This window comes from Leptonotus elevatus, chromosome 11 (assembly GCF_054856555.1).
Source record: "Leptonotus elevatus isolate MCC_2025b chromosome 11, RoL_Lele_1.0, whole genome shotgun sequence".
NCBI classification, from domain to species: Eukaryota; Metazoa; Chordata; class Actinopteri; order Syngnathiformes; family Syngnathidae; genus Leptonotus; species Leptonotus elevatus.
Window position 1 is genome coordinate 1,059,240 of NC_141249.1, and position 19,113 is coordinate 1,078,352.

Consider the following 19,113-nt stretch of genomic DNA (forward strand, 5'->3'; position numbering starts at 1 on the left):
ATGCTGTTTAACGGATCCAGTTGAACATTTGTCAAAACTTAGAGATGTTGATCATGCCTGTAAACAAATATTGTGAATTTTCGGCAAAGGGCTTGGCCATTTCATTGTCGAAAAGTCTGATAATATACTGTGACAATAAAAGCTGCCGTAACTTCACCCACATGTTTTTCTCTTTGATATTTTTCTACTACCACATCAACCTTGTATTTGCACGGAAGAGTATTTGGGCCTTCATAATGTTGAAACGCGAACTTTGGGATTTTTCCTGAAACGCTGTTGCTGTGGCAACAAAATGTTCATCAAAAAATAACAACAAAAGAGGTCTGATTTTGAGGGTCTTAACATGAATGAAAACTCGTCAAACTTTGCACACTTATCACACCTGAAACTTTTTTCAATCCATATGTTCATTGTGCCAATAAAAAAAAAAAATCAAATTTCCCTAGAGGTACGTGCAGTTATAAAGGTCCCTCACTTTGGAGTACTTGCACGTTAGGGTACTGGCACATTGGAATTTGAATTTTTTTTGAAAATAGCACAATAATATGACCTTGACATAATTATTTTTTTGTTTTGTGCCAGGTGCCAAATTTCAAACGCTTGCAAATTGACTTACCACTTGCGATCAATTTCGTTATTTTTTTAACGCACTAATTTGCGTGTAATTACTTAATCTATATTAACGCGTAAAACTGACAGCATTATTATCAAGATTTCTCAATACATGTCTATAGACACATCTTATAGACATGTCTTGACTTAAGAAGACATCTCAAGACATCTCAAAAATTTGTCTTAAGCCACAACTTACAATTAAGATTTTTTTCCCACCCGACCTGGGCCTCTTTCGTATATGGATATAAATCAAAGCCTGATATGCACTCTGCGCAGGTATTTGTGGATTTGTGCCTAAAATAATCAAGCAACACTTCTTGAAATGTAAACAAAACTAAAAAGAATCAAGCAAAAATTCTTGAAGCGTAAACATTTTTTTTGCTTCAAGCAATATTTTTTTTAAGTACAAACAAAAACTACGATTTAGAAAAACGTTGGCTCTCGATGACATCATTTCTCCCTTACACTCCTGTTTTCCTGTTTACACTTCCTCGGTTTTCGTTTACGCTCCCTCATTTGCGCTTCCTCATTTTGCGTTGAGGCTTACTTTTGCTTCTGACTTTTGGTACAAACCTCACGGGTGGGTGGGCTTAATATGGAATGCATTTTCATTGGCTGGTTGTTTTTTAGTGACAGTTCAGTGGCCCGGCTGTAGCAGATCTATGCGTGTCTACTGTCTATGTTCTAACTGAGAGAGGACGGTGTCCAAAGTGTGACATTTCTAAAATGGTACAATCGAAAAACACAGTGTGGAACAAATTAAACGTTGGTTTAAAATTGGCCGGAAAAAAAGCAGTTTAAGTAGAAAGGTAAGATTTATTGTACGATCATACGGTGCGGTCCAGTGAGCTAATGTCGTGTTGCTAATCTTCATGAGACTAAACATATTTAAGTCACAATCTTCATTTGAAGCCTACTTTTAGGCTGTTAGTTTCTGTCCAGAAGGGATTTCCTTGTATCGGGGACATTAATTGTCTGGGTAGTGTAAAAATATGAACAATAACTTGTCACTGCACTTTTTTTTATACTGTCTAAAAAAAAAAAGCTACCTGTATACTTGATCTTACTAGATAAACTCTACACCCTTTCATCAGATGTTATATATAGTTGCTGTTTATATTTGATTATTTTTGCATCCCACTTGGGACAAGTTAAAATCCATATGTTGTTAAAACAAGTTTTGCACCTTAATAAAATTGATCATGCTAACTGGTAAGGAAAATGAAAGGATATGGAATCAGTGGAAAAGCACAATCATGGCTTATTGACTATCTTTATATGTTTTACCAAAAACACTTGTTTCTTATTTATCACATTAGCACTCGTGTGCAGTGTTAGCTAGTCAATCATTAACTACAGCATTTCAATGTTGCTCTTGATAGCCAGATCATGTAAATTCTCATAAAAACAATGTTATGGTATTGTAAGACCACCACGTTGTTATATTTTGTCATTATATCTAGCTTGTTCAATTGAGTGTGTGGTATAAGATACCCCATCAATATGCAGTAGTGGTAATATAGATAGAAATCAATAACTTGCAGCCAGCCCACAACTTTTGCATGCAGCTAAACATAAGCCAAGTATTTTCACTGTAGTAGCTATTATCAGATATTTTGATCATTTACACAAATACTAACTCTGCAATATGGTTTTATCCTTACCTAGAACACCCAACCGGTAATTGACTGTTATGACAATCACATTCCCATAGCTGGCTAGAACACTGCCATCAAACAGGTTACCAGTTCCTTCCATGTAGGATCCACCATGGATGAAAACCATCACTGGCTTGGGACTTCCACTCTCCCTTATGTCTAAAGATGGAGAAAAAAAGAGTAAAAATTTGGGAAAAGAGGAAATGAGATTTCAAATTGATGATGTTAGTCAAAGAAACAATGTCACTTGTCGGAAGCCAAGGCCACCATTGTGTTTTGTAGGGCTGGAACGGTTTTTGAAAACCATTAAAACCAATCGGTTAAATGTTTCGATTCGGTCTCCACCTTATGAGCGCTAACCCATTATGGTGCCGTCCATGGTTCCGGCAGCGCCTCATAGCATGTGCGTCATATCCTTCCAGTGATGCTGCAGCCAATCACATTGCAGCGGGACCGTTAGAGCTCGGAGGCTTCTTGAGTTCTCTGGTTTCATAATGATGCTAGTAGGCTACCAGTGTTAGCGTCCTGAGCCATCGCTCATCGCTGCCAAGTCTTTACTAATCCAACGCAAAATTTGCGGTACATGAAACAGACATCAGAATTACAACTGGCTGGAAATTGCTATGTTCATGACTGAGGTGTTTTTTCAAACGGGAGTTTGGTTTAACTCGAGGATAATCGATAATAGCAGCCGACGCCCGTAGGCCTCAAGTCCCATACCAGCGCATTCGCATGGACACTTTCCAACTTGCTATGTCGTATTGGTGTATGGAGGCCTGGCCTGGGAGGCAAATGTTGACCGTTCTGTAATTACCCACAAAATAAAGGTGGAAATCAGCACATCCTGTTTGTTTTGTTTGAAATCCAGTGCCGTGGTGTTTAGAACATGAATTAAGAGATGACTACGATTGCGTACAATGACGTAGGCCATGCACTGAGCTCATTCACACACTATGTAAAAAAGGTAATAACGAGATAAACATTCCTCTATGAATGAATGAATGGATGCCTTTATTGTCATTGAACAATAGGTGCACAAAGAAATTTGGAGCGCTGCTCTATTTGGTGGAAGGTTAAAAAAAAAGTACAAGTATCAAAATGTGAGTAATAAATAAAACAGAATCAAATGCATTTCCGTTGTAGTACAAGAGCATTAATAGTAGTACAGGAGAATAAGTATATATAGTGCACATTGAGAAGAGTATTGCACATTAAGGAAGTGTGGGTGGTATATTGCCCTTGGGGTATGGTTCAACGTGCATATTATTAAAGTGTCATAGTGTATTGCACATCAAGTGAAGTTCAGGATACACAGTACAAGAATTGCATGGTCGCAGGAATACTGCAGCAGTGAATTAGTTTTGGTTCCTTTGTGTTTTGTTATTATTCAGAGCATTGATGGCTCTGGGGGAAAAGCTGTCCCTAAGTCTATTTGTACGGGCTTTGTGGGCTCTGTAGTGCCGACCGGAAGGCAACAGTTTGAAGGTGTGTGTGATGGCCGGGGTGGGTTGAGTCCAGGACAATGTTTTTTGCTATGCTGAGTTAGCGAAAGCTGGCAATGTCGTCCAGGGAGGGGAAGGAGCAGCCGGTAATTTTCTGTGTGGTGTTTATAACCCTCTGCATTGCTCTCCTTTTGGCTGCAGTGCATCCAGCATACCACACTGTGACGCAGTAAGATAAGATGCTCTCTCTCAATTTGTTTTTTCCTGAGCACTCTCAGGAAGTGGAGTCGTTGCTGGGCTTTGTTCACCGCCGCCGTGGTGTTGGCAGTCCAGGAGAGGTCATCCGAGATGTGGATGCCCAGGAGTTTGAATGAGTGGACCCTTTCGACGCTAGTCCCGTTGATGATCAGTGGTTTCCGTGTTGTGTCTGCGGAATTCCAATGTGAGTTTTTTTGTCTTTGTGGTGTTCAGAGTGAGGTTGTTTTCTTGGCTCCACGCTTATAGTCTCTCAACCTCATCCCTGTGGGCAAACTTATCTCCTCCTGAGATGAGTCCGATCACGGTGGTGTCATCAGCAAATTTGATGATGGAGTTGGAGAGATGAGTTGGTGTGCAGTTGTGAGTGTACAGCGAGTACAATAAGGGACTCAGTACACACCCTTATGGCGAGCCAGTGCTAAGTGTTATGGTGGAAGAGAGGTGTTGGCAGAGTTTGACAATTTGTGGCGGTCTGTTAAAAAGTATTTTATCCAACTGCAGATGGATGTGGAGAGACCGAGGAGGGAGAATTTGTTGGTCAGAATATCCGGGATGATGGTATTGAATGCTGAGCTGTAGTCGATGAATAGCATCCTCACATAGTTCCCCTGGTGTTCCAACCTCACATAGTTCCCCTGGTGTTCCAAATGTCTTACTGCTGTGTGGAGAGCTATGGCGTTTGCATCCTCAGTAGATCTGTTTGCTCTATATGCAAACTGGTAGGGGTCAAGCGTGGGAGGCAGATTTGCTTTGATATGCTGAGCAACCAGTCTCTCAAAGCATTTTGTGATGATGGGTGTGAGAGCGACAGGCCTATAGTCTTTTGGGATGTTGGTGGGTTGTTGTTTGGGAACTGGGATTGTTGATGTTTTTAGACAAGAGGAAAGGAGATCAGCGACTGTAAAGGAATGGTAGGTGAGAGTGTAGCCCGACAGCATAGCATGGTAGTGTGTAGAATGACTCTGGCGGTGAGGAAGACAAAGACGGCAAATGCAGAGCAGAGGACGAAATGGTGGAAGCTGAAAAAGGAAGAGTGTTGTATGACTTCAGGAAGGAGTTGAGACAGGCTCTGAATGGACAGGAGGCGCTTCCACATAACTGGACAACTACAGCAAATGTGATCAGGGAGACAGGTAGGACAGTCATTGGTGTGTCATCTGGAAGGAAAGGAGATGAGGAGACTTTGTGGTGGAATGGGGAGGTACAGAAGTGGATCCAGAGAAAGAGGGTAGCTAAGAATATGTGGGACACTGAGAGGACTGAAGAAAGTAGACAGGAGTACAGGGAAATGCAGCGTAAGGTGAAAGTAGAAGTGGCAAAGGCCAAACAAGGGGCTTACGGTGACTTGAAGCTAGGTTGGACAGTAAGGAGGGAGAGACTGATCTACAGGTTGGCAAGGCAAAACGACCGAAATGTGAAGGACGTGCAGCATGTTAGGGTAATAAAGGATAGGGATAAAAGTGTGTTGACAGAGGCCAGTAAGTGTGATGGGAAGATGGAAAGAATACTGATGAATGAGGACAATGAGAGAGAACAAAGTATAGAAGAGGTGACTGTTGTGAAAGTGTCTAGGAGAGGTAGCAGTAGAATTTCTGACTGGGTTGTTCAACAGGATCTTAGATAGTGAGAAGATGCCTGCGGAATGGAGGAGAAGTGTGCTGGTGCCCAGTTTTAAGAACAAGGGAGACATGCAGTTGTGGCAACTACAGAGGAATAAAGTTGATGAGCCACACAATGAAGCTATGGAAAGAGTAGTTGAAGCTACACTGAGGGCAGATGTGAACCACAGATGCAGTATTTGCTTTGAGGATGTTGATAGAGAAGTATAGATAAGTTCAGAAGGAGCTGCATTGTGTCTTTGAAGATCTGGAGAAAGCTTATGACAGGGTGGTCAGAGAGAAACTGTGGTTTTGTATGAGGAAGACTGGAGTGGCAGAGAATTATGTTCAAGTGGTGCAGGACATGTATGAGGACTGTAAGACAGTGGTGAGGTGTGCTGTAGGTGTGACGGAAGAGTTCAAAGTGTAAGTGGGACTACATCAGGAATCAGCTCTGAGCCATTTCTTGTTTGCTATGGTAATGGGCAGGATGGACAGACAAGGTTTGACAGGAATCTCCATGGACTATGATGCTTGCTGATGACATTATAATCTGTAGTGAGAGCAGGGAACAGGTGGAGGAGAAGCTAGAGGTGTGGAGGTTTGCTGGAAAGTAGAGGAATGAAGGTTAGCTGTAGAAAGACGGAGTATCTGTGTGTGAATGAGAGGGACCCACGTGTAAAAGTGAGGTTACAGGAAGGAGACCAAGAAGGTGGAGGAGTTTAAGTATTTAGGGTCAACAGTCCAGAGCAATGGAGAGTGTGCAAAAGAAGTGAAGAAGTGTAGCAGGCTGGAACGGGTGGAGAAAAGTGTCAGGTGTGATGTGTGATAGAAGAGTTTCAGTTAAAATGAAAGTAAAGGTTTATAAAACTGTTATGAGACCAGCGATGTTGTTTGGTCTGGAGACAGTGCCACTGAGGAAAAGACAGGAGGCAGAGCTGGATGTGGCAGAGATGAAGATGCTGAGGTTCTCTTTGCGAGTGACTAGGATGGATATAATCAAGAATGAGTACATCAGAGGGACAGCACATTTTAGAGGCTTTGAAGATAAAGTCAGAGAGGCCAGACTGAGATGGTTTGGACATGTCCAGAGGAGAGACAGTGAGTATATTGGCAGAAGGATGCTGAGTTTCCAAATGCCACGCAGGAGGTCTAGAGGAAAGTGGAGGTTTATTTATTTATTTTTTTATTCCTGAGAAAGTGGAGGCTTATGGATGTAGTTAAAGAGTACATGGCGGCGCACGACCCGCTGCCACCCTCTGGTCCTTTTGCGACAGTGCGAGCCCTCTGGCTGCCTTCTGCTCCTGTCCCGGCAGTGTGAGACCTGCGGCCGCCTTTGGATCACCGTCCGGTAAAGCAAGCCCTGCGGACATCGTCTGCTTGTGTGGCGTCCGGAACGCCCTACGGACTAGCACTGTTGAGTGGGCAGTGTACCCACCTCCATGCCGTTTCCGCCCGCCCATTTTGGCCTGTTTTTTTTTGTTTTTTTGGTGCCGTCCCTTGGAGGGTGTGGGGGTACTGTTATGGTTCGGTTCTGTGGAGTTGGGTTTTTATTTGATTTTGGGTGTTCATGTTCTTTTTTGTCTGTGTGTTCAGTGTTTTGTTTTGTGTTCTTCGTCTTTCCCCTCGTCTTGTTATGTGGAACCACGTCCGCCGTGTGTCTTCCCCCTTACCCTGTGTGTCAACCTATCAGTGCCCTCAGCCACTTGTGTCTTCCCCAGATGTGTCTGTCAAGTAATTAGCGGAGGTGTATTTAGTTTGTGGGGTTTGTTTAGTCAGTGTGGGTGCATTGTCGATGTTATATGTGGAAGTTCGTCTCGTCACAGCAAAGCCTTCGTCACAGCCAAGCCTTCATCACAGCCACAGTCAGGCCTTCGTCACAGCCACAGCCAAGCCATCATCACAGCCACAACCAAGCCATCGTCACAGCCACAGCCAACCCATAGCCCCATTCGCAGCCAAGTTATAGCCACTCTACAGCTAGTCTAGTCAAGGCAAGGCAAAGGTCCTGTCACGTCACGCTCTGTCCAGTTTAGTCAAGTCCTGTCCAGTCACGGTCACCCGTCTCGTCACGTCCTGTCCAGTCACAGTGACCAGTCCAGTAATGTCCTGTCCAGTCATGGCGACTAGTCCAGTCATGTCCTTTCCTATCACATCACATCCTGTCCAGTCACGACAACCTGTCAAGTCTTGGTTGTCTGCTCACCATTTCTCCTATGTTTCATTAAAGTTCCACATATTGCACTTGATTCCTGTCTCACTGCCTTACTTCCTTGTATTTGGGTCCACCATCCCTCAACCACTCACGGCCACCTTGACAGATTATGCCAATTTCGTAAAACCGTGTGTGAAATAATCAAAATCGTAATTACTCTTTGTCTGCCGTGTTCGGGAATTCCCGTACACTACAACCCTAACGTATAGCGCCACCAACGGGAATTCCCGAAAACTACGTTTTTAATTATGTGGGTCTGTTTTTACCGCTAGTAACAGTAGCAGTTAAAACAACAGCTGACCTACTTTCTGGATTTAGGATTTTTCAGAAAATATGCCAAAATAGAACAATTTGCAAAGGCTTATTCCATAGTGAAAAAGTTGGATAATCAAAGTTTGTATTAGCTCCAAATGTTGATGAAAGGTGACTGTTGATGGGTTAAAAAGCTCATTCCGACCATCATCAACAAGTGGCCTGAAGTAGGGGGTCCGAAATAGTCCTTTTGTCCCGTAGCCATATTTGGAGCCCTCCTCTACCCCCACCAAAGGCCTGAGTGACTTGAAACTCTCTAAATACATCGTAGAGTTCCCAAATTGAAACCCCACCAACACAAAACATTTCCAAGATATGGACCCCCAAAATGTGAACAAAGTATATTGCGTTATTAAAAAATGCGTGAATATCTCTACAAATAGTACAGCTATGCTATTTTTCTATGCAGATTCTGTTAGAAGGGGTTAGAATACATAGCTATAGCAAGTCTGTAGCTACATTAATACAAAAGATAGGGGCATCCAAATATGGTCCAAAAAAGTGAGCGTCAACCAAACAAAGGACCATAATTCGAAAACCGTTTGAGCTAGGAGACTGTGGTGTAATCCATTACAGTACATTGGACGGGAGGAAGTGCATTCGTTGTTGTTTAAGCCTGTTAATAAAGAAGGCTTCATGGTTACGCAAGCTGTCTTCTTTTAAAATAACTCAACACAACAGTGTCAGAACTGGGATTGTTTTGAGGTGGAAATAAGTCAGCTTTGCAAACGACTAACGACTATGTCTGAGCAAGCACACGTGGGTGCGCCAGCAGGCCCAGCAATGGCGATGGCTAGCCCAGTAGCGATCTTCACCATCAAACCACTAGGCGCCAGAAGTAGGAAAATGGATAAGACGTTTTGAGCATTTTAGACTGGCAAGTAACCTTAAACTAGTGGTTCTCAACTCCGGTCCTGTAGTACCCCTATCCAGCCTGTTTTCCATGTCTCCTACAGCTAACAGGTGTTTGAAACAATCAGCTGTGTTAGCTGATAGAGACATGGAAAACAGGCTGGATAGAGGTACTTGAGGACTGGTGACCTAAACAACTCCTCAGATGCAAATCAAGTAAACACAGTGGTTTATTGCATGGGAGATAAGGCTGATGACGTGTTACATGGGCTAACACTAACAGATGAGCAGTGGTAGCTGTATGATGCTGTCAAAACAGCTTTTGATAGACATTTTGTCGCAAAGAAAAATGTCATTTATGAATGGGCAGAATTCAAAGAGTGCAACAACCATCAGAACCAGTGGAGTCGTTCATAACAGCACTTTATGCACTAGCAGAAAACTGTGAGTATGGTGCACTTCATGATGAACTTTTGAGGGGCAGGCTTGTAGTGGGTCTAAAGGATCAATCACTGTCAGAAAGAATGCAGCTCGACAAAGATCTTACCCTAACTAGCCCTTGTGTGGTCTTAACATTATGTTTATTCCCCTTGCCCTACCAAAGCCCCAAAAGAATGCCGCATTTTTTCATTTTAAATCCAAAATCAATTTTACATTATGAAACAATCTGTTATTTATCAATTCAAATCCATTGATTAAAAAAATAAAATAAAATGTTATTCATTTTTATCATGTATTTTTTGTTACACAATACAAAAAGCCGATCACCAGTGACCATCAATGCACTTGACCATCATAAAAAAAGGTTTATAATTGTTATTATATAAATATGTTGTAATTATTTCTGAATTAATTATATTGAAATGGAGGGGGGGGGGGGCAGTCAACAATGTTGAACTTCTTTGTCAACAGTTCATTATTACAATTTTTGGGAAGTGAATTATAAAACTACTTTCCTCATATCATAACAAAGCAACAAAATGTTGCTTGACTGCGAACATTTTTCAACATCAACTCTATTTAGCACATGTAGGACAGACAGTATAAGTGTGAATGTAAGAATTTGCTTTGCATTTCTCACATCCCCAGATGGGACCCATTTGCCTCCCTGCTTGACACTCAGCATTAAGGGTTGGAATTGGGAGGTTAGATCACCAAATGATTCCCGAGCGCAATCCCTGCTGCTCACCGCTCCCTCAGGGGATGTCAAATGCAGAGAACGAATTTTGCCCCACTTAATTGGGTGTGACAAATCAGTGGTCCTTTAACTTTAACTGCAGCACACAGCTTTTGTCCTTCATTCCTTCTTCCATCAGCAGAACTGGCACCTTTTTCCGTTTACTGTTGCAGCTGCAGCTGCAGGTTGAGAAGGGCAGGCGCCCCCTGAACAGCTTCCACAATGGCTGCAAAGGTTTCTGTGAGGGCAGGCTCTCCCCTCTCTCAAGGCATGGGTTGACAAGAGCGGTTCCCAATTTGCTCAAGGATCTGCCTTCTCTTGTTTTGTTTTTTTCTCCCCTGACGTCCAGGTCTGGTTGAGCTCCTTCCAAATGACAAACACATTATGAGGACACATCAATGATGGTATGCAGTCATCCTTCTGTAGATGTATGTTCCAATAACTTTGCTGAGGTGGTCTACGCCTCCTGGTGGGATGACCAGGAAAAAGGTGGATGAATTCCTGGACATGGGCAGCTGAACATCTTGCTCGCCCAAGAGTCATTGGTGTTTGATGCTGCTGTTCTTCCCTGGTTCCTGTCTGAAATTGATGAGGACCATGTTGTTTCGCTGTTCTTGTCTCTCTGTCATCTTGAGGGATCTCCTCCTCTTCTTCTGGAGATACATCATTCTCTGGGTTGCATTCCTGCCTATCTTCCTCTTCAGAGATGTAATTTTCTTGTTCCTCTTGAGTTCCTGAAAATATCTTTCAGTATCTGTTGGACAGTGAAATGTCTATTGATGGCCTTAGCAAGAAGCCAACAAGGGGACGTTTTTTCAGGGTACCTTTATAGCCATTATTTTCTATATTGAATTTGTTCTTATCATGTCTGAGAATGTTTTGGGGGAGCTTTGGAGGGGTTAGGTTGGAGGAATTAGTTGGAGGAAAAATGAAACTTCAACTCGTACAACAGTCCATATTCTTTGATGTGTGTGTGTGGGGGGGGGGGGTGTAAGGAAGGGGGGGGGGCATTTGAACTTTAGTTTGGTGTTTAAATGCTTTTATAATTCACGGTTCAGAAATGACCCATAAGACAATCTTTGTACCCTAGTGGTGTACTGCTCACATTGGAAAGATAAACAAAAACAAAGTGTCACTTTTTCTGATGATGGGGTCCATTTAGGAAGAGTCATAAAGTTTCAAGTTGGAAAACTGTAGTTTAAGGTATTTTTTCTACAGCTAAACGTGGTAGTGGGTTACTTTTGATCCGCAAGACAACACAAGGGCTAGAGCTATCACAATGGCAAGGCAATCTGAAGAAATAAAAAGGCAACAGACTGACATGGCCATGAGCGGTACACATTAGGAAAACCAAGCAAAAAAAGTTCAAAGGCAATGAACAGAAACAGTTTAAGTACACTCAACCTCAGCAGACAAAACAAGATGACAAGATGTCTTATAGATGTGGCAAAGCAACAGCACATGCAGCAGTACAGTGCTCACCAAAAAATTGCAGAGTGCGATATCTGTGGAAAACGTGGACACTACGGAAGAGTGTAGGTTTAAATCAGCTGTGAATGAGGTTGCAGATTTTTATCCCCGTTTATCTGCCTCTTGAGTGCTCACTATGCGTGGAGTGGATACTGGGCGCAACACAAAAATCCCTTTACTGACTCAAGAATGGTCGAGGAATGTTTGGAAGCAATGGCAGACATGCTATTTAAAGAGAAAGGAGAGCAACTTAAGAACGAGCAACGACAACGAGCACCGCTGCTCTCGAAGGATGTATGCACCCTGACAGCGCCATCAAAGTGTCTTAGCTGCGGATGAATGAATCATCAATCAACTGATGTAAGTGACAATCCTCAACTTTTGGTGTATGTCCGATTCTATCACGAGGACACTAAAACATTTATTGAGGACATTTTGGGTATCACAGCTTTGAAAACTCATACGAGAGGAGAGGACATATATTTGGCCATAAAGGAAATGCATAAAGAGAAAGGAAATAATGTGAAAATTGCTGTATTCATAACTAGTGATTGGGACCCTTCCTTGAAAGATTTAACAATTGAATATTTGCACAAAAATGAAATTAATGAAATAAATATTTGAACAATGGACTAAAAATAAGTTGAATTATTTAAGAAATTTATATTTTTTTACAATTGAATAAAAAAAGCAGAAAAATAAATTATTGCGGTTGGGTGTTTTACTTGTCCGGACCCCGGTCAATTGGGCTGATCGGGTTATTGCACCTCTTGCCAATTTAGTTGGGGACCCCTGCTCTACAGTATTAAACGAGGTTTAAGCCAGCGGCAGTGAATCTTCCTGGTGATTGCTGTATTGAAAAGCAGATGAAATTCAGACACAGCCAAACTTTGTCATGCTAAACTGAACTCATGCCCTTAACATTACTGACATATAGGGGTTGTAAAGTGCACTGCACATATACATTTTTAAGGTTGTTTTCACAAATGCATTTGACCACATGAATAAAATGTAGACATTTTACATCAAACCTCAAACCTGTCTTAGAAACAGGTAGCTGTAGTTAGTAACTGTGCGGCAGCGTGATTAACTCATTTTGGTATCAAATACTGCCCCTAATAGAACAAACCAGACCTGGCTGCAGAAAGAAATTACAGGAGGGGCATTACATTTTTTTTTGTGGGGGGGGGGGGGGGTCACTCAACACAGCTTCCAACCCAGGGCGGGCACAGCTGACTGTCAGGGTGGGCCCGGCTCCCAAATGCCTGTCCAAGACGCCGGGTCCGAACAACAAACACAGTGATGCGGTTAAACAGCCCCACAAACGCACGCAGGCACACAAACCCAACAACAATTTATGTTGCAGGAAAAAATTATAACACTGCAGAACAATATGAGTTCAATCCTGTTTTTATTGCCAAGCTTGTTAATGTTGATGACTGTCACCAAGTTTTAATAAACAATGCACTTCATACATGATCCTTTTAGATTAATATTTTGCTTAGTTTTCACTAAACCCATATAATATCGTTCTTGTATCATTATCAGTCTTGCAGTAGAGGCAAGTGAAGTGAAATAACACAAAATAAAAATTAATTAACATCATAAGTAGGTAGGTATTGAAGTGAATCAATTTAATTATAAATGTTTGATTTATAATATTACTATTTAGAAGTGGGCATAACTGCTTTAATTTACTCAGTATTGCTCTGTGTGAGAATTTAAGTGGATGTGAGGGGGTGAAGCGAATGTGTTAATTAGATTCCTTTGTATTTTACAACCGGTTGAGCAGGGGAGGGGTTTGTAGAGTCACGGAAGGATATTAGTGACTTGCTCGTGGGAGGGGCGTTACAGATGGGGGAGAATATGGGGGAGAATATGGCGGAGTTTCACTGCTCCCTTGTCTGTCCATAAGCTTATGAAAATAAATCCTGATTCCACCGATTTCAATGTCTGATTTCGATAATCAACATTATGAACACGGGAAAACAAAGAACGGTTTTCCTACAGATGTTGACCCACGACGTTCGCTGTTCGACGACGTCCGCCGTTCGACGACGTTCGCCGTTCGACGTTACCGGTTGCTGAGTTTTGGACGGACAGGAACTTCTAGGCGCCTAACTAATTAATTACGGTAAGTGGAGACGTTTATCCACATAGGGAAGTCCTGTCTGTCGAGAACTCTGCGACGGTTTTCATCTTATAAATGTAACTGAATTGTACATGAGATCTGAGTGAAAAGGTGTATTAGCATTGTTTAAATTACAAGTTTGGTTCGTTCCGTTGTGTTTGGCTTTTACTACGACGTTGAACTGTACACGATGAGTGTGTGTCTTACCTAGGTTTAAGTATAAGGGAGTAACGTTACGATGTTTTGCGCGCCTGAGTAAAGAGAAATAAGAGATTTGGGTACAGGTTGAAGCAAGCGGATTTATTTATTTTTGTGATAAGACGGGAGTCTCGCCGCTGTGAAGTAATCGACAGATCATGATATAAGCGTTTATTTTGTTTTATTTTTCGCGGAAGCGATATTTTATGTTTGTCTACAGTTATTTTATTTTTTGGGGGGAGTATAGAGCGATGTTGCGGTATAAATATAACCTATTGAACTGTGGTACCACAAGTGAGACGTCACTGAATTAATGATAATGGTTTATACGTATTGCATATAATAATAAATGTGCAAATAATATAAGAAAAGGAAGGTGAATTTGACTGTAATACTGTGTGTTTTGACCCCGTGTCAGCAGTATGCATGATATGTATGTGTGTGCGTGCGTGTGTGAGCAGCATTTATGGAAGATGTGTGACTTGAAGGGAATATTCTTTGTTATGAAATGACCAGGGTCAATTGTGTGATTATTATGGGAATTTTTCTAGTTAGTGTGTGTGTATGTGTGCGTTTGTATGTGCCTGCAAAAGTTTGAGAAGTTGAGAAAGAATTGTTGAATAATTGTATGAGAACTACATATAAAACGTGGGGGCTACCCTGGTGGGTTGAGATTATAACTGGGAGTGTAAAAGAATGAGAATGTATGTATGGATATTTTTATTTTATTTTTTCTCCTCAATGTCTTCAATTGTATGTTTGGTGATGTTTTTGAGAGATAAGACTGGTGTGATAATGGCGCTTGCTTTTCAAATGGGAAAGTGGTAAAACAGGTTTTCCATGTTGTGAAGGGCGAGAAGAATTTTTTCGGCGGGGTGAGAGATAGGAATGTTGAAAAACAGGTTTTCATATCGTGCTGTCAGAGTTTCAGGTCATCAGGCCATCGGTCTGAAGGACAGAATTGAACTAAAATATGAGGCTGTAAAAATCTTATCTCTTCCTCTCTTCCCCTTCTTGATTTACCACCGGCCTGGGGGATTAAAGGGGGGGGGTTGTACTACTTTGTGTAAATGAGTGTGCGTGAAGGACTCGTCTGATGCAAATCTGATGGTGCCAATTGGCTTTAGGCAGCAGAAAAGCTGTTAAGGAACAGATGTTAGAATAAGGTGATATCCGTATTATTTTGCATAATTAGGTCCGCTTTTATAGTTGAATGAGAAGAAATAAATGTTTTAAAAAAAAAAGAAATATTTTTTTTACTGTTTATTTTTCTTTTTTCTCCCTGATAATTAGGTTCACAAGCGAGAAAATTATTTAACATTTGTTTTTTCTCTGAGTGTGTCATTCCAGATCTGATGCTAACTTCCAAAGCAGATGGGGATGCTTTATGGCCCTCACTGATTACAACCTGAAAACGGGATACGCCCCTACGGCTTCCACTTTGCATTCGCAAGTATTTCCAGCAGCCATTTTGAAGGGCATTCCCAAAACTTGCTATGGTACAGTTGAACATTTTTGAAAAAGCAGGAAGTAAACTCTCTTGCTATGATCTCATCTCCCTCTGTAGTTTCCCAGTGCATAATGTATCAAGCAGGTACATTCATTAGTCGAGGTGCTCCCCTGGGTGTCCAACATGTGTCATCGGGCCCACGATTGCAGACAGCAACCTCCAGCGTCTGGGTGGAGAGGCAGAGGTCAAATAACTTCACGCCGCAGCAAGGACATTCCCCTGTGCCAAACCGACAGTATCTGCCTCTATCTGGTGCACAGTTTCCACAATGAGGGTGCCCTGAATCCACATGCTCAGTGACTGTTCAATGTTTTTTCACAGACTCGTTTGCATTATTTTGGTTGCGCATAACTGTCCAGTCAATCTTTTGGACAGAGATATCTCCTCTCATCACTGCTGCCCTGATGTATTTGCCCTAGAATTTACTGCTGTTTGCTTCCAGTGACACCTCAGTGCCCGCTTTGAGCATTGCCCTGAAACATGCGCCGCTGCTGACATCTACTGGGCAGGACTGGATATTGACTCCAGTTGTTGGTTCAAAGCTCTCTGGTCACCTGGGATGCGTCACCTCCGGTTTTATATGGTAACTGATTGTATGCATTGCACTCTGTACTGTTTCAGATAGGGAGATGTGATCTATAGCAAGGCATTTCAGGAAATTGAAAACAACATATGTGAATTTGAAATAGGATAATTGGTAAAATTTATTTCAATCTTAATTACTCTATTTTCCGTCACTTGATGCTTATTGGGGTTAGTCTACTAAATTTTTACCCACTTTCTTTTTGGAGCACCAGCTTCTGGATTGACACCATGGGAATAACAAACAACAGCGAGTTTGCTGGTTACATTTAGATTTTTCTCACATCACTGTTGACCATGAATCCCACTGATGTTAATCTTTGTAATGTCTCACCTGTTGTGTTTTACATGCCCCACTACTCTGTAGGAGAGGTGGGGTTGATTAGCATTTCAGGAACAATTGACGGTTTGCTCAAAGCAGGAGTGTTGTGATATTTTCGTCTCTGATTATAATACGCTTATTTTACCCGTTGAGAAGGCAGCTATTTGAAAGTTTCGTGTAATTGTAACCTTTAATAGATTAATGTGGCCATCTTAACTCTATTTTTCCCTGACCTAAAAGTCCTCACACACCAGTGTCTCAAATTGCATCCGCTTGTGCTCATTTTAATTGCATGGACCTGCAGCTCTCTCTCTCTCTTACATCACAATCGCCTGATTCAAAGGCTTTTGTTATTTACGACGTCTGTGTCAGTTAATGGCTCCACAGGAACTCCCCTTACGAAGTTCCTGGCGTTTGCTGATAGCCATAATCTGGTACTCCTTATTTATGAGTCACATGTTTTTTTCCCCCCGAGCCTACATCTGTTTATCTTTACTGTCTGACAAAGGTCAAGCGGATCTTTGTCAAAAGGAGGGCAGTTGACTGGTTTGTCTGTGTATCAACTCCAAAGGAGGGTGTGCACACATGACAGTTCATGTTGAATTAAATGAATGTAGACGAATTAGCAGATCAAACAGCAAAAAGGTTGTGTGGTACCGACCTACACTCCAACTAACTATAATTCCACAGTCTGAATGTGATAATCCACAGGGGGTGATCAAGCTGTGACAGAAAAAGTAAGTTCAAGAGGAGACAATAATGGAGCATATCGCCAAATGAAGGTAATTATATTATATATTCCATCTCAGAAACAATTGAAAAATGTAATTTCTGGAGCCCAGTGTTTGCAAAAGGTATAATAGTATGAATATATAGAAACCTCTCCCCAGGGTGTTCACGGTCCGGCCGGACGTGATAGCTCTGGGATCTGGTATTCTTTGATGATTCCACGGACATGATAAAACCAGTGTCAGAATACAGATGTTTGCTGGTGAAATGATTCCTTTCAGGATGGCCAAAGGCACATTCATGCAAATCTAAAACAGTAAATATCGTGGTAAAACATTTGATTAATCATTACATACCATCATATGGGTTTCCTAGAAAAATTTGATCAGACAATGGAACCCATTTGAAAAATAAATATTTACAAGCTCTCTCTGTTGTATTAATAAATGTGCGAATGTCATTGAACTCAGTCAAAGGCTGGGTTCTGTTTCAATGTCACACAAACAGACCTTTTTCTGATCCAACAGCACAGGACCTACAGAACTTAAACAACTAACATTTACTAACTCCCAACTAACAAAAACTACCAGATGCTCTTTCAAAAATAAAGAATAGTGAATATGTATGTTTATAAGTGACTAAATGAAAATGTTCTGCACCCAGGTGGTCTGGACCCCACGGGGTGATGGAGAGGTTATCTGGTGCAGTTCACTGCACATGGGGAGGGGGAGACGTAGTTCCACATCGTTCCACATCTGGTCTACAAGGCCCGCCGGATCCGTCCCAGGCTCATCAATCTCACCACCTGACGACACGACCGGGAAAACAACGTCTACTGATCCAGTGTCAGCTGCCCCTATCCAGGGCATCATTCCACAACAATTGAGTCACATTTGCGAACTCCATCTCCAGAAGGCTTCTAGTGGGAGCGCATTTCCAACTGCTGACTGCATCGCGACACTCTTTCTTGAATATAACCACAACACATCGTGTTAAGCCTCACATATGATATGCTTATTCCACTGAAATATCTTGTAATGTTTATTTTGAGCTCTTTCGAGTTCAAGATAGGGATTGAAGTGAATCATTTTAATTATAACTGTTTGATTTATAATATTACTATTTAGAAGTGGACATAACTGCTTTAATTTACTCAGTATGGCTCTGTGTGAGAATGTAAGTTGATGTGAGGGGGTGAAACAAATGTGTTAATTAGATTCCTTTGTATTTTACAACCGGTTGAGCAGGGGAGGGGTTTGTAGAGTCACGGAAGGATATTAGTGACTTGCTCGTGGGAGGGGCGTTACAGATGGGGTAGAACATAGCGGAGTTTAGCTGCTACCTTGTCTGTCCATAAGCTTATGAAAATAAATCCTGATTTCACCGATTTCATTGTCTCATTTTGATAATCAACATTACGAACACGGGAAAACAAAGAATGGTTTTCCTACAGTATACAAGTAAATAAAAGTAATATTAATACATTAATAACAAGAAATAGAGAAGTAAATACATGTAAGCAAATAAGTATCAATAAAATAAATTGCAGCACTCATACACCGTAAAACACTGAAACAATGCTATTTCTCATGCTGAGACAAAGCCCAAAGAATAGAGATGTCTGACAAAAACCATGAGATATGAAATTTTGTCCATATCGTACAGCCTTAAATCCAACCAGCAAAGGAAGGCAACTGCTCGCCACTTGCATATAAAAGGGGCTGGGTCACAGTCAGTCCTTCGGGCATACATTGCCTATAGAAATGACGTTTGGCTTTGTTGCTAATGAACTTTTGAGTTCATTAGCAACAAGTCAGGATCATTTTGGAGACTTATACAGGAGATCCCGTGAACGTTGTGGGAGCAGCATACGTTCGAGTCAAGTACAAAAAACATAGAGTCGAACTGCCCTTAGTGATTTTGAAAGGAGATGGTCCCACATTGCTGGGCTGAAGCAGGCTACAGGAAATTAAACTGGACTGGAAACGGATAAAAGCTAGACACAAAGCACGAAAGGTACATTACGTCCATTGTGAAAAAAAAC

General features: G+C 41.7%; 1 protein-coding gene across 4 annotated transcripts in view; it reads right to left on the reverse strand.

Moving 5' to 3' along the window:
• The window catches only part of nlgn1 (neuroligin 1), a 230,978-nt gene that overhangs the window by 106,563 nt on the left and 105,302 nt on the right, over positions 1-19,113 (reverse strand). For all 4 annotated transcript variants that reach the window (XM_086088428.1, XM_086088430.1, XM_086088429.1 and 1 more), the window contains one exon: positions 2,280-2,432. In XM_086088428.1, the coding sequence (XP_085944554.1) occupies positions 2,280-2,432 (153 nt within the window). The remainder of the gene's footprint in view (positions 1-2,279; positions 2,433-19,113) is intronic.